The sequence below is a fragment of the Carcharhinus amblyrhynchos genome, chromosome 23 (genome assembly GCF_965287045.1).
Source record: "Carcharhinus amblyrhynchos chromosome 23, sCarAmb.v2.hapA, whole genome shotgun sequence".
NCBI lineage: Eukaryota > Metazoa > Chordata > Chondrichthyes > Carcharhiniformes > Carcharhinidae > Carcharhinus > Carcharhinus amblyrhynchos.
Genome location: NC_137346.1, coordinates 27627803 through 27643925, shown reverse-complemented (window position 1 = coordinate 27643925; position 16123 = coordinate 27627803). Strand labels below are relative to the sequence as shown.

The 16123-nt window shown below is 44.1% G+C and overlaps 1 protein-coding gene across 2 annotated transcripts in view; it reads left to right on the top strand.

The window, feature by feature from the left end:
- The window catches only part of LOC145357334 (cytosolic arginine sensor for mTORC1 subunit 2), a 228527-nt gene that overhangs the window by 75885 nt on the left and 136519 nt on the right, over nucleotides 1–16123 (top strand). For both annotated transcript variants that reach the window (XR_013889285.1, XM_080210588.1), the window contains exon 2: nucleotides 7311–7381. Coding sequence is in view for 1 of the 2 variants with exons in the window: in XM_080210588.1 (XP_080066714.1) it covers nucleotides 7311–7381 (71 nt within the window). In the remaining variant the exon portion in view is untranslated. The remainder of the gene's footprint in view (nucleotides 1–7310; nucleotides 7382–16123) is intronic.

The following is a 16123-nucleotide window of genomic DNA, read 5'->3' as shown; positions in this document are numbered from 1 at the left end:
CACAGACAGTAATCCAAGCCAGGAATCAAACCCGGGTCCCTGGTGTTGTAAGGCAGCAGTGCCAGCAAGTTGAGCAATATAATTAGGAATGGTGAAATAAGGAGTGTGGAGTCTAAAATGTTCCTTTGGGCATAGAGCTTGCTATTTTTCTGCTCTGAATGCATTTTTTTAGTATTTAAAGCTACAAATCACTGAGCCACCAGTTTATATGATCAGTGGCTAATGGGTTATAATGAGTGCAACTATTCAAATAAAGTTAGTGCATTGCCAGAATATTTTTACTGCAATGAACATGCTCACGAAGGATGTTTCGCTTCCAGACTTTTGTCAAACTACCCCAATAAATGTCAATCTTTAAGTTACATTAAATACTTGCTTAATTTCTAATTCTATCATGTGGCGTTTTTGCTCCAAGCCACTGGTTCCTTTCAGCTGTTAGTCTTTATAGTTTGAAATTCTGCAAATTGAATTTGGAACCCTGTATCTGGGGTCAGATGTTTTGTTTCTTCAGCAAATTCCACAAGTGCTATTCATTGTGAAGCTGGGGGAAGAAAACACTGGCCCTGGTTCCACTGCAGCTATTTCATCAGCACATGCTCTCTTTGCATTCAACAGTTCAACACTCTTATTTTGGAACATTTTTCTGTTCTACTCTGTGAAAGTCAGCCTGCTTAAGCGGTTCAATGCTCCCCTGTGTTGGTTGACGCTTCACACAAAGTGGTTGAACACTATTAAAGGGTGCCTGTTCTGCGGTAACTTGTGCACTTTGCAATAATACGCCAGTGATCCAGCACTGTCAGAAACCCTGGAGCCAACATTTTCTCATCCACAAGAGAACCCAGCTGACTAGTGAAATGTTTTGTTGCTACAGCCCCTCTTCTTGGTAGACAACCTAGATGTGGAGACCCCCCAAAGAGCTGGTCTGTGGTGGAGTTTATTCAGTTTTGATTCTTTCCCTTAAATGACAGATTTACTATCTGCCTTGAACAACAGGCAGATGTTTGAATCTTCTTTGCGATTTGCACTGTAATTTCTTTGGAATGTGCACAGTTAGTTGTTCAGTCTCTCACACTAATGCAGAGCTGCGATTGAGTGACTGCTGAGAAATGCTTGGACCTGGACAGACTGTTGAATCAGCTCTTTTTTTTATAAAAAATCTTTTGATTTCTAATCACTGGCTGATCAGCTTAAATCTGAACTAATCTGGCAGGCTAGAAATGGTTGCAGTGTGGGAATGATTATGAGTAACACACCTTTTTCATAGAATCCTTAATAATCATAGAATCCCTACAGTGCAGAATGAGGCCATTTGGCCCATTGAGTCTGCACCAACCACAATCCACCCAAGCCCTATCCCCCTAATGCCATGTATTTACCCTGCTAGTCTCCCTGACATTATGGGGCAGTTTAGCACGGTGAATCAACCTAATCTGCGCATCTTTGGACAGGAGGAGGAAACCGGAGAACCCGGTGGAAATCCACGTAGATACGGAGAGAATGTGCGGACTCTACACAGACAGTGACCCAAGCTGGGAATTGAACCCAAGTCCCTAGCACTGTGAGATAGCAGTGCTAACCACTGTGCCACCATGCCGACCCTGTATCACCGTGCCGCCCTGTGTTGGAGTGAGAAGGGAAGGTATCTTGTTCTGAAGCGTAGTGATGTCCAGTCTGACTGAGCATATCAATAAAAGGGGATGCTTACTTGCTGTATGTTTATGGCTCACATCAAATGGCTGATAAACAAGGACATCTTCCTTAGCTGGGTGAGGCAGATTCTCTTCCCCAGCTGTTCCATGAAAATAGATCTTTGAGGGTAAGATTGTATAAGGTGCATCAAATTTTAATTGCCTTGAATATTCAGGTCACTGGGTACACCCCCCCCCCCAGGTCTGGATTTCTGCAATGGTGGAGAGCTTCCACATTGTTGCTAAAATGGTAGAAGTGGCCAAAATCAGGAAGTCCTGTCTCTGAGCATGACACATACAATTTTCACAGAGGGCAGGATGGAGGCCAGGTTGGGATTTGCACCTGCATGTTTTGCGGTGGCAACTGCTCATATAAAACTTTAGCCAGGATTGGGAAATACAATATGTACAGATTAATCCTGGTATGAGCAGGTCTAAACTTTGCAGTGTCATTTGAGGAGGTGGGTAATGCTTTTTAAATGGTCCTGGGACACTTTTTTTTGAGGGAGATCAGTTGCTCTTTGGGAGAAATATGGTGCACTTTGGGATTGTTCATAGGTTTGTGCACTTATGCACAATCTTATCGGAAATGTCAAGGGAGCTGTTAAAAGCAACTGTCAAAAGCGATCTTAAGCTGTCAAGGAATGTAAAACTCCTGCCCTTTGAATCTTTGGGAAAAAAAAATCTGTGGCATGTTTTTAAAAAATGTCATTGCTTGCTGTTTTACTCTGTGTGCTGACATAAGACTGACAATTATTGTTACCCGACTTGTGCTGTGTGACTGGTTTCACATTCTTCCTTTATCGTAGCACAGTGCCTGCCATTTCACAGTTTGATAGAAAGCTACAAGTAGTCATAGATTCTTTGAAATAGGACTGTGAATTCCAATGTTTATTCTTTATAACGGGTTAAGTACTTGGCTGAAATGTTTTTTTCTTGTAAGGGCTTGTGAAGATGAAGGAATACAAATACATTGAATAAATTAGTATGAATATGTATTCATGTTTTTTGAAAGAAAAAGTCTGCATATTAAAAATTATTTAATCTTAGCGTGGTTGCTGAGGTCTGCCCCTGATGGAAATAGGGTGAATTGGCAAGGAGGATATTAGGATAAAGGGTAGTGGGAGGGGCATAGGTTGGCATAAAGGGCCAAAGAAGGGCATAGATTGGTATGGGGTTATAAATTGCCATAGGAAATAGATAGGGGATCATTAGTTGACATGGTGGGTCTGAGAGGCCATGGGTTGGATAGAGCGCGTGAGGTGACCTGGATAGAGCCGGGGAATGTGTGTGGGAAGTTGAGGGGTGGGGGCAGGAGCACTGTTTGTTTTTTTAAAAAACCTTGGACAAAAATACCAGTTACTGAGGCAGCCCAGTCCGCCTCTGCATCCAGCAGTTTCTGAAGGTGCCCATCACAATTCCCATTTTCACCTGTGCCTATTCCCTCCCTGCCTCTGGCATGAGAGTGAGGTTGAATGAGGAATTCCCAGCCTTTCTTTCCCCAAGTTCCTCATGGCCATTCAAGGGCACCTTGGCACTCCAACTAATCAGTGACATGCCTAGCTCTGAGCTTCATAGCTGAAGTTCCCAGAGGAGAACGGGCAGCAAACCCAAAGGGCTTTTTCTTATCTATCACAAGATTAGGCCCTGAAGATGTTCTTCTCTTGTTCTGTTGTCCCAAAGCCCAGGACCAGGCAATAGCTATACTTAGAATCACTGAATCCCTACAGTGCAGAAAAGGCCACTTGGCCCAATGAGTTTGCACCTCCCCTCCACCCTATCTCTGTGAAGCCACACATTTCCCATGGCTAATCCATCTAACCTGTACATCTTTGGAAACTAAGGGGCAATTTAGCATGGCCAGTCCACCTAACATGGACATCTTTGGAGTGTAGGAGGGAACTGGAGCACCCAGAGGAAACACACAGACATGGGGAGAACGTGCAAGCTCCACACAGACAGACTCCCAATCCTGGAATTGAACCCGGGTCCCTGGTGCTGTGAGGCAGCAGTGCTAACCATTTGATTCCTGGTGCAAGTTCCTCCCAATGAGTGGGGCCACAGTGAACGTGCAAGCAGTTCTTGTTACTGGCCACATCCACCAAACACAAGCACAACTAGGCCTGGGCGGCTGGGGTGCCTCTCTGGGCCAGTAGGAAGACTCTACCTCCCATCAAGTGGGTACTCAGCATTTGAAACAATCTTCAAATGCTTCATTCTTCAATCTGAACATATTATGGGACTCTGTTTACATTGGCACTTTGTTCAGCATCTTAAACACAACATTGCACAGTCTGCCAATACCACAGGCACTTCCAATTTGCACTTATAAAGCAAGATGTGCAATGGATACTGAGCCAGTCTCAGGGCATAGCTTATAATAATAATACAGTGCTGTGGCACCTAGTGTCCAGCAATGCTACAGACACTCGACGTTGTGTTATAAGCATCTGAGCCTGGGCTTTGTTCTCATTCATTAACAGAGAAAACTACATTTTCAACACTTTATAATCTCATTGCACCAGCTTAAATTCAACCATTCTAGCGTTTCTAGAATTCCAGTGAAAGATTTAGAAGGAAAAAATCAAGTATGTGACTTGCATTTGGGTAAGGATTAGATGGTGAATGATGTAGAACCCACACACACCATTTACACAAACAGCAAGCATTGGGGAATGGGAATTCATGTGGTTACTGATCATCACAGGTGACACTGAATAGTGTCCTAGGCCCAGCAATCTTCAGCTGCTTAATCAATGATCTTCCCTCCGTCACAAGATCAGAAATGGGGACGTTCATCAATAATTGCACAATGTTCCACACCATTCACGGCCACTCAGACGCTGAAGCAATACATGTTCAAATGTAACAAGATTTGGACAATATCCAGGCTTGGGCTGACAAGTGGCAAATAACATTTGCACCACACAAATGCCAGGCAATGACCATCACTGATAAGACACACTCTAACCTCCACCCCTTGACGTCAATGGTGTACCCATCACTGAACCCCCACCGTCAACATCCTTGGGTTACTGTTGACCAGAAACTCAACTGGACTCACCACATAAACACAGTGACTACAAGAGCAAGTCAGAGGCTAGGAACACTGCAGCGTTTTACTCACCTCCTGACTCTCCAGAGCCTATCCACCATCTACAAGGCACAAATCCAGAGTGTGATGGAATACTCCCCACTTGCCTGGATGATTGCAGCACTCATGAAGCTTGACACCATCCAGGACAAAGCAGCTCACTTGATTGGCAGCACATTTACAAAAATGCAATCCCTCTACCACTGACTGTCAGTAGCAGCAGTGTGTACTATCTACAAGGTGCACTGCAGCGATTCACTGAAGATCCTTAGACAGCACCTTCCATCTAGAAGGACAAGGGCAGCAGATAAATGGGAACATCACCACCTGCAAGTCACCTCCAAGCCTCTCGCCATCCTGACTTAGAAATGTATCACCGTTCCTTCATAGTCGCTGGATCAAAATTCTGGAATTCCCTTCCTAACAGCATTGTGGGTTAACCCACAGAACGTGAACTGAAGCGATTCAAAAAGGCAGCTCACCACCACCTGCTCAAGGGCAACTAGGGGTGGGCAATAAATGCTGGCCAGCCAGTGATGCCCATGTCTCATGAATGAATTAAAACAAAACAATGAAAACTTGGTAAATGATGGCAGTGGCCTGAGTGCATGACAGTTGCATGAAGAGGAAGGGAAACCTGGCCAGTGGACTTGGGAGTCATTGTTCAAGAGTCTCTTAAGGTTAACGTGCAGGTTCAGTTGGCAGTTTAGGAAGGCAAATGCAATGTTAGCATTCATGTCAAGAGGGCTAGAATACAAGAGCAGGGATGTACTTTTGAGGCTGTATAAGGCTCTGGTCAGATCCTATTTGGAATATTGTGAGCATTTTTGGGCCACATACCTTAAGGAAGGATGTGCTGATCTTGGAAAGTGTCCAAGGGATGTTCACAAGTGTGATCCCTGGAATGAACAGCTTGTTGTATGAGGAACGGTTGAGGACTCTGGGTCTGCACTCGTTGGAGTTTAGAAGAATGAGGGGGCATCTTATTGAAACTTACAGGATACTGTGAGGCCTGGATAGAGTGAAAGAAGAGAGGATGCTTCCACAAGTAGGAAAAACTAGAACCAGAGGGCACAACCTCAGGCTAAAGGGGATGATCCTTTAAAACAGAGTTGAGGAGGAATTTCTTCAGCCAGAGAGTGGTGAATCTGTGGAACTCTTTGCCCTATAGGCTGTGGAGGCCAGGCCATTGAGTGTCTTTAAGACTGAGGTAGATAGGTTCTTGACTGATAAGGGGATCAGGGGTTATGAGGAAAAGGCAGGAGAATGGGGATGAAAAAAATATCAGCCATGATTGAATGGCGGAACAAACTTGATGGGCCAAGTGGCTTCATTCTGCTCCTATGTCTTATGGTCTTATAACGCCCTGGGATTCCTTATGAGAACTGGAGGAACACTTCAACTCCCCAGGCCCACAAGAAAACTTACAAATCATGAAATGTTTTTGCTGATCAGGGGCTCTTGCAGGTCCTATACCACTGGTACAGCAAAGACCCTAGGTAGGGTTAGCACTGTGAGCATCTCTCGTGGTGCAGGGTCAAAGTAGCATTGTGGCTCAAATATTATACCATTGGGCCCCAAATTCTGAATATTCATGGGGGCTTAACTTGCCGAAGGCAGAGGGCTTTGACACGGTGGTACAGGGTTAGCATTGTTGCCTTACATTGCCAGAGACCCAGGTTCAATTCCCAGCTTGGGTTACTGTCTATGTGGAGTTTGCACACTCTCCCCGTATCTGTACGGGTTTTCTTTGGGTGCTGTGGTTTTCTCCCACACTCCAAAGATGAGCATGTTAGGTAGATTGGCCATGCTAAATTGCTCCTTAGTGTCAGGGAGAACTAGCTAGGGTAAAAGCATGGGGTTATGGGGATAGGGCCTGGGTGGGTTTGGGTCAGTGCGGACTTAATGGGCCGAATGGAAGTCTCCTGCACTGTAGGATTCTATGACTTCCATTGTTTGCTGAAACATTCCTATTAAAGCTGCGTTTGATTCGACTGCAATTCACAAAAAGCAAGTGCCCGCACTGACCGATTTTAACCCATTACCCACCCAGATCTGGGTGGGAGTGGAGGGACAGAGTTAAAATTGGCCCTTTTTAATTTCAGTTCAGGATATGGCTTCTTTGTTTCTCCAAGAATACCAGGTAAGTTTTGACAAGTATGAGTACACTGGCATTTTCTAAGCACCATTCTGCTCAATATAAATAATACATTACAGTAAAGCTGTCATCTGACCACAGTTACTTTAATGGGAGTACAGTTTGAAGAGAGTTTTTACCAACGGAAAGTGCATGTCATTCCAAACTAGATTTTATACAGCAACTTAAAACCCAGGCGCAAGATCATTGACTTGTTTCTGCCTCTGTAGTTGCTGTCTGACTTGCCAGGTGCTTTCCAGCATTTTCTCTTATTAATTTTAACGTGATGCTCAGTCTAGATTTATGATTGAGAGCTTACCAATCTTATAAAGACCACTGTTGATCTATCCCAAACTAATGGTGTTCTTTTAACTTTTTTTTGTTTAACAAGGTGCAAGTTCTTCAGCCTAACAGAGACGCCTGAAGATTACACCATCATCGTGGATGAAGAGGGCTTTAAGGGTGAGAATCCTTCACCGTTGCATTGTTTGCATTCTTTAATAAGGATTGTTGAAGTATTAATTGATATCTCACCCTTGTAAAATATTGATGTATTGTCTTTTTACTATCAGTCCTGAATTAGTACAGATCTGAACATGTGCAGAAAGTTCAACTGGTCTCAGTGATCACTTAATAATTGGCTGGGGGGGGGGTCGATAGGACCCCAATAGTGCAGGAGGAGGCTGTTCGGCCCATCAAGCCTGCACCGACTCTGAAAGTGCATCTTACCCGGGCCCACCCCTATCCCCATAACCCTGCATATTTACCAATCCACCTTACCTACACATCTTTGGATTCTAAGGGCAATTTAGCATGGCCAATCCACCTAACCTGCACATTTTTGGTTTGTGGGAGGAAACTGGAGCACCTGGTGGAAACCTACGCAGACACGGGGAGAAGGAGTAAATTCCACACAGACAGTGGTCCAAGGCCGGGACTGAATCCAGCTTCCTGGCATTGTGAGGCGGCAGTGCTGACCACTGTGCCACTACACCGTCCAGGGGACACCATCTCAGAGTAAGAGGCCGGCCATTTAAGATTTGAGGAGGAATTTCTTCACTCAGTGTCTGATGTATCTTTGGAGGGCTGTGAAGGCTCAGTCATTGAATATATTCAAGACAGAGATTGATTGAATCATAGAATCCCTATTATCCAGGAGAAGGCCATTCAGCCCATCAAGTCTGCACTGACCACAATCCACCCAGACCCGATCACGTATTTATCCTGCCACGGCCAATCAACCTAACCTATATTTCTAGATATTAAAGATATCAAGGGATAAAGGAATATTAGGGATAGTGCGAGAAAATGGCTTTGATGTAGAAGATCAGCTTTGGTCTGACTGAATGGCAGAGAAATCTTGAGGGGCCGAATGGCCAACTCCTTTTACTATGTCCCAAACTACCCACAGATCTTATATGAACAACATTCTAGCCAATACCAGGATGTTATCTCTTCACCGTGGGTAGTAGTATAGACAGGTTTCACTTAAGCTGAGAATCACTCCCAACCTGTCCCAACAAATCATTATTTCATATAGGTTTCGAATACTCTGCCGTTACAGATGTTGCTGGGTTGTAGTTTTCTGAACTGACCCGTCTTTCCCCATGCATTTTCACATTTCTCTTGCTGTACTCGCACTAACCTTCTTCTTTTCAAAGAAAGGATTTGGATCTCATTTGAAATTAGGCTAAATAGCTTCTCAAGACTTTTGAAAGAAGCTGAGCAAGGCTGAATGACTTGATGCTATCAGGGTATTCTTCCTGCAAGTGAGCTCCATTGTGGGGCCGAGCCTTGTTTGCTGCAAGATAGGATTACAGTGACCCAGATTTTCGAGTCGCAAGTCGCGGGAAGTGCGAGCTGATAATGTTGTGGTGAGGATAACAGCATCTGGGGACCTGAGTGAACGGGGTAAGCGGCAGTGTGTCTGCTTAACCAGCCAGATCTGCCAAACAGCGGAATGCCTGAACAGGAAGCAGAAACTGAATTTCAATTCGGGCAACCTCAACTGAGCTAATTTCACAAACCGCAACACACCGTCAAACTTTTTACAGGATAAGGCGGGCTCAGCTCAGAAATCCAGTCTGTTCAAAGAATTAGCTATTCAGCTGGAGGTCGGCAACGGTTGTGAATAAACTTTGTCACCAGTTTTTTATATACAAAAATAAACTGTTGAATATTCAAGCACATCTGCAAAGACTTCAAGAGGAACACACAAGCACGATGCATCAAAGATTTGTGTGTTCAGACAACATTTCACATATTCCATGTCATATTGGAAGTGGAGGGATTGATGGCATATTGATCGCCATTTTATTGTCAGAACCAACACTGCTGAGAAGCGTCTTGGAGATGGAAATTCTGCCTGTAACTTACGGGGTTCCTCTCCTGTGTTGTGTTTCTTAGCATAAGGGGGATTGTTTTAAGAAATGTGCCACCTTCAAAATGGCTGCTGTTGGGAAGTTGGCTTCAGTTCTTTTGGCTCATTTACGTGAACCCCAGTCGATACATTTGATGTATATGTGGCTGCAAAGGCAATCTCTAGGCTACTGATCAACAACGTAATCCAGTCAGGGTGGACCTTTTGTGTCTCAGTGGCTCTCAAGCTGGTGTCCTTTGAGACTAAAGGCGGAATACTGCAGATGCTGGAATCTGAAACACAAACAGAAAATGCCGGAGAAACTAGGAGGTCTGACAGCATCTGTGGAGAAAGAGAGTAGAGCCAATACTCTTCCTGACTTGAAACGTTGGCTCTATTCTCGCTCCGCGGATGCGATCTATCAGACCTGCTGAGTTTCTCTGACATTTTCTGCTTTGGTCCTTTGTGACTTTCCAGGCGAAATAATGTTCAAGCGCTTACTGAGCAGGGCTGACAAGGACAACCGCCCAGGGTGTTATGAACAAAGTTCATATCTCACTCTGCCTCTACATAGTTGCTTTGGATCTCTGCCACTTCTAAAAGAGGCTGAGTTTCTTAGTTAAAAGCCCTGAGCAGAGTGATATGGTTAATGGTTCTGCAATCTCTTGTATTGGTGCACTGTCACCTCAAAAGGATGTACAATACTGTCAAACTCTGCAGGGACATTATTCAACCATTGTTTTTAATTATGGGTGATGGAGGGGGAGGGAGATCACATTCTGCAACTCCATCCACTCTCACCAGAAAAATAGGCAACCCTGTTTGTCATTGACAAACATCACTGAAGGTAGACAGATACTGCGGTGAGAAGCCAACACACCCATCTGATTGATATCTTAAGTACCTACTTGCTTTCTTAGAAGTGTTGGGGCAGCACGGTAGCACAGTGGTTAGCACTGCTGCCTCACAGTGCCAGGGACCTGGGTTCAATTCCAGCCTCAGATGACTGTGTGGAGTTTGCACAATCTCTGTGTCTGCATGGGTTTCCTCCAGGTGCTCCGGTTTCCTCCCACTATCCAAAGATGTGTGGGTTAGATTGATTGGCCACGCTAAATTGCCCCGCAGTGCAGGGGGAGTAGCTAGTGTAAATGCATAGGAATAGGGCCTGTGTGTGACTGTGATCAGTGCAGGCTCGATGGGACAAATGGCCTCATTTGGCACTGTGGGTTCTATGATTCTATGTAAAATAGTCTCCACATGCAAAATTTTGATATTATGAGTATTATGTAATATAATTTGGTAATTAGTGTTACTAATTAATTTGAAAAATCATCCTTCGATCCTTAAAGTTTGCGAATTTTACGTGTATCTCTTCTCGTTATTTGTGTTTGAGTACAGTGCTTTGATTTCGCAGGTTGTCTTAAAGATATTTCAGAATTTCTGGTACAAGATGTTAAATCTTTTTGAAACCAGATGGCAAAGTAAGAAGCCAGATATCAACCATATACTTAATATGAGCATTATTTATAGAATGCAGCGTTACATATGTGTGCCCTCTTTTTATATATCTTTTTATATCTCTTTCAAAATAAACTAATAGCCAGTGTTATCCCCTATTTATAAGCTCTTGTGAATAAACAAAAATCTATAAATTAATCAATAAATTAACACAATTGCCTCGTAGGGCCAGGGATCCACGTTCAATTACAGCCTCAGGTCACTATCTGTGTGGAGGTTGTATGTTCTCCCTATATCTGCGTGGTTTTCCTCCGGCTGTTCCAGTTTCCTCTCACACTCCAAAGATGTGCGGGTTAGGTCGAGTAGCCATGCCAAATTACTCCTTAATGCAAAGGGTACTTGCGGGGTAAATATGCGGGGTTACAGGGATAGGGCCTGGGTGTGATTCTCGTCGGTGCAGGCTTGATGGATTGAATGGATTATGTAGGATTAAATGGAAGTTTCCTCCATGGGCAGTGAGGGAATCGAGAAGTGGAAGAGCATCAACAGATGAAGAGGAAGAAGACAACCCGTTGTTGTCTGCAAGGCACATTCGTGTCACACCACTCCAGGAGAATGATTACCACATGTCAACACAGTATTAATCATCCTATCCACAACTCCCTTCCCACCGTGAACATGTCAACATACAGATCTATCTCTATGTATATCAACGCACACAGCTTCCATTCATGTCACCTGATGAGAAACATTTCTAAACCTTGCCAAGAATAATATTTGCTTACATTGCCATAATTCTGCAGAGAATCAATTTACGTTCAAATAATTGCGCTAAAGATACTAACTGTTGTGTGATATAAACAAATAACTCTGTGCAGTGATTTACTGAAATATAAACCACAGAATGAAATCAGACAGTACAGCTCACAGGTTCAGTTCGACACTATGGTTATTTTATCAGTGACCCGTCATTTATAATTCATCATTTATTTTGCATAGATTTATTACTGACTGCAACCCCTATGCGCATGAAAGACGACACTGCTGATAATAAACATAAATGGCTGTTGCAGCCAACGTGAAAACCATCTAAAAATGTTATAAATTGTTCTCCATGGTCAGAAACATGTGTCAATTTTTAACTCCGGGTGAAGCATTGAGAGATCAGATGCTCTGAGAGTCCATTCCTTGTTCATCTACTTTGCAATTCCATAAGGTCTGTATCCCTGGGAGCTGGGGATCATCAGTGTTGTTCTGTGTCCTACAGATCTGCTGCAACTCTGAAATGCCATTTAAAATAATAATTACTACTTCATGTCAATAGTCACTATTCCCCTTGGTTGAGTTCATAGTGTGCAGGGGTGGGTAGAGGCTAAGATTTAGGGCGTGAGAGAGAGGTTTAAAAGGAATTTGGGGATACTGGGGCAGCACGGTGGCACTGCTGCCTCAGAGCCAGGGATCCGGGTTCCATTCCAGCCTTGGGTCACTGTCTGTGTGGAGTCTGTACATCCTCCAGGGTTTCCTCCGGGTGCACCGGTTTCCTCCCACAGTCCCAAAGACGTGCTTGTTAGGTACGTTGGCCATGCAAAATTCTCCCGCCGTGTACCCAAACAGGTGCCAGAGTGTGGGGACTAGGGGATTTTCACAGTAACTTCCTTGCGGTGTAAGCCTACTTGTGACACTAATAATAAAACTTTATGGGGATCTGGAACTGGCTGTCTGAGAGGGTGATAAAGGCAGAAACCTGAACAACATTTGAAAAGTACATGGATATGTAAGTGTAATAGCCAAAAAGGCGATGGACTCAGCGCTGGACATTAGTGGGGATTTGGTTGTATAGCAGCTTATTGGCCAGTGTGGACACAGTGGGTCAAATGGCCTCCATCTGTGCTGTAAATTTCAATGATTCTAACCTGGAACTGTCAACTCTTTCTAAAGAACCTATTCTTCACTCCCTCCTGATTCTTTCTGTTGATTTTTTTTTTCCCCCTCTATCAGTGTACAGATTGGATTCTACAGTTTATATGCATTGTACGTATAATTGGGCAAACAGGCAGGGGAGAAATTGTAACTTTGTTCCTTGTAAAATAACACATCCTTGCATTTAGGACTTGTCTGCGATAAGGGAGCGAACAGACCATGGTGTCCTTGGTGATTGAGTAACCACATCATTTTTATTCAGGAGCTGCAGAAGTGGCAGATCATAAGAGAAGAGTTCATGACCCTGCCATGTCCGTACACTGCCTTGACACTGAATTAATGCACTCGGCTAGCAACGGCCTTGAAATACAATATTATCCCACCATCATCAGTCAATTCTGTGATGTATTTCCAAGAAACACTTCACCTGACCTTATCCCTGCATGCCCCTTAGAGTCAGTTATTGCTTTTCATTACCAACAGGCGCAAGTAGACAGATGGGAGAAAAATCATGGAGAGATTCGTGCTTGGCTCCATTACAAAGGAGAATCTATGATGCAGCTGGTGAGGCGAATGCACTGCTGTTTTGGAATGAAAATTCTAGCTGCAATCCAATCCTGAAAAACTGAGAGTGGGAGGTGTGTGTGGATACAAAGAAGAGGCTGGATAGAGCCTTGTCGGTGATATCAGGGACATGGGCGATGGCAAGGCCTAGGCAGCACGAGAATTGAGGGTGGCACGGTGGTTAGCACTGCTGCCTCACAACTCTAGGGCTGCAGGTTCAATTCCCGGCTTGTGGAGTTTGCACATTCTCCCCGTGTCTGCCTGGGTTTCCTCCAGGTGCTCCAGTTTCCTCCCACAACCAAAGGTGTGCTGGTTAGGTGCATTTGATCATGCTAAATTCTCCCTCAGTGTACCCGAACAGGCACCGAAGTGTGGCGACTAGAGGATTTTCACAGTAACTTCATTACGGTGTGAATGTAAGCCTACTTGTGAGTAATAAATCAACATTGACTTTAGTTGATTTCGAAGGCGAATGTTAGGAAGTTGTTGAACCCTGAGGATAGGGGCAAAGGGAGCTAAGGTCAAGATTGAACTCAGTAAGGATGTGGAGTCACACAGAGCCTGAAAGAGGGAAAGTGGGAGGATGTAGAAGATGAACTTAAGCCAGGAATTGGGGGTGAAAAACAACAGACAACGACTATTTTAAGAACAAAGATGTAGGAGTGACCTTGATGCAAATTGGGATAATGGCCACTCAACTACCATCGTTGGTCGGGCAGCAAAGATAGTGGGGAGACTTCAGTAGGGACAGAGTGCCTTCAAACTTGAGTCAAGGTTCAATCGGAGCCAAAGTTTCAGCAAACTTTTTCATGTTAACATAATGAATAATGACATGGGAATTGTTCACAAGTAAGCAGACGTTTTGGAGTGAAGTGCAGAGTGAGCTGGTGATTGAATCAGCGGCAGAGCTCAGGATGGGTGAGTGGGATTTGCTGGCATGTTAACTGGGGCGGGGGGTGGGTAGTATGTTGTTATTGAACGCCTACTGATAAAGGGGCAGAGATAGCCACCTCGGCGGATCCTTTGGAGAATGCCAATCAGAAGGAGAAAGACCTTGGCCTCGGTTTTCTGATCCCACCCACAGTACTGGTGGCAGCAGGAAATTTGGAGAGTAGCCCAAAGTGCACTGATTTTGGGGAGGGGGGGGAAAGTTCCAGTATGCCACTGCCACCCCTTTGAGCATATTTATATACATTCTCTTGATGTGGACATCGTTGGCATGGCTGGCATTTGTTGTCTATCCTTGGTTGCCCTGAGAAAATGATGGTGACGATCTTCCTTGTAGAGGAGCAGCGCTGATAAAGGATCAGTGCTCCGAAAGCTCGTGATACTAAATAAACCTGTTGGACTTTAACCTGGTATTGTGAGACTTCCTATTGGAAAGGAGAGAGAGACAGGGGAGAAGGAGCCACAAAATATAGAAGCAATGTGCTCGGGTCAGGAGTTCATGAGTCAAATTCTGGCAAATTACCGTTAACCTTGTTTTGAAATGCAGTGCACATCTTGAGCAAGGAAGCTGTTGTGTTTATTTCAAATCAGCAGCCAAGATGTCTCATTGCCAGGAGGGACACAGGAGAGACTGGAGGGTGGACTTGATCCAGGGAGGCTAAGGATGAAAATATTTTTCTTTTAAATAACTGAGCTTCCTCATGAAGCAAAATAAAGAATATTTGGTTCTAGCAGCTATCTGGAGGTGCGGAAGTAAAGCGTTGCATTTGAAGCAATGTGCTGGATTGGATGTATTTTTGACCCTGTGAATTTTGTTCAGAATACAAGCAGCTATTTGAAACAGAGTATGCAGTCCATGGTCTGCAGAAGGTGAGCTGAGGTGACAGTCAGTTCCTACAAGAAGAGGGCAGTCCAGTGCAGGCACTAGAGGTGGTTTTACACGCTGGAAAAACACGCTGGGAATATGTTATGCCCCTCGAGGATTGAGGAAGCATTTTGGCTTCACCAGAACCTGTTTTCAATTGCTCTTTGTAAAACGTTGGGTCAACAAGTTGAAAACAGCACTTTGAAAGTCAACTTTTCTGATCCCACAAAGTTATGTTTGGTAAACAATTAATTGAACATTAGCTATGACTCGGAATGGACATGGAGAATTTGAAAAAAATGAAACATTTCAGAGGAATTGCTGCATTTGTCTTTTTTGGCGGCGGTATTATTGTTGACCCAGTCACAGGGAACATAGAAGAACTTCAATACCATTTTTTTTTGTAAAAGTTTTATTTAAGTAAAAGGCCTAATCATACAGGATATTAGTGAAATGGAGTGGGGCGGGGTTACAATTACTGTACAATGACTTCTAAATTACTGTTTAAAACAAAGGAAAAAATTACATTTCTATAGTGCCTGTTATGACCCAAGGCTTTCCCAAAGTGCCTTTCAGCCAAACATGTACTTTTGACATGCAGTCACTGTTATACTGTAGGAAATGTGGCAGCCAATTTGCATACAGCCAGGTCCCACAATTAGCAATGTGTCACTGATTGAAGGATAGGTATTGAACAGAAGACCAAGAAAAACTCAAGTGTAAGGCACTTTTCAAGAAGAGAGGGGGAAAAAATATGTAAAACAGCCAACCAGTGTTCAAGAGTATCCCCTTAATCACTGCTTTTAAGGGTGGTGAGCACTGCTGCCTCACAGCACCAGGGACCTGAGTTTGATTCCCAGCTTGGGTCAGTCTGTATGTAGTCTGTATGTTCTCCCCATTTCTGTGTGGTTTTCCACCGGGTACTCCAGTTTCCTGTGACGGTCCAAAGAGTGCTGGTTAGGTGCATTGGTCATGCTAAATTCTCCCTCAACGTACCCGAACAGGCCCTGGATGTGGCGACTATGGAAGTTTCACAGTAACTTCATTACAGGGGAAGGGGATGGATAGGGTAGTGGTAGAGAGATTCTTC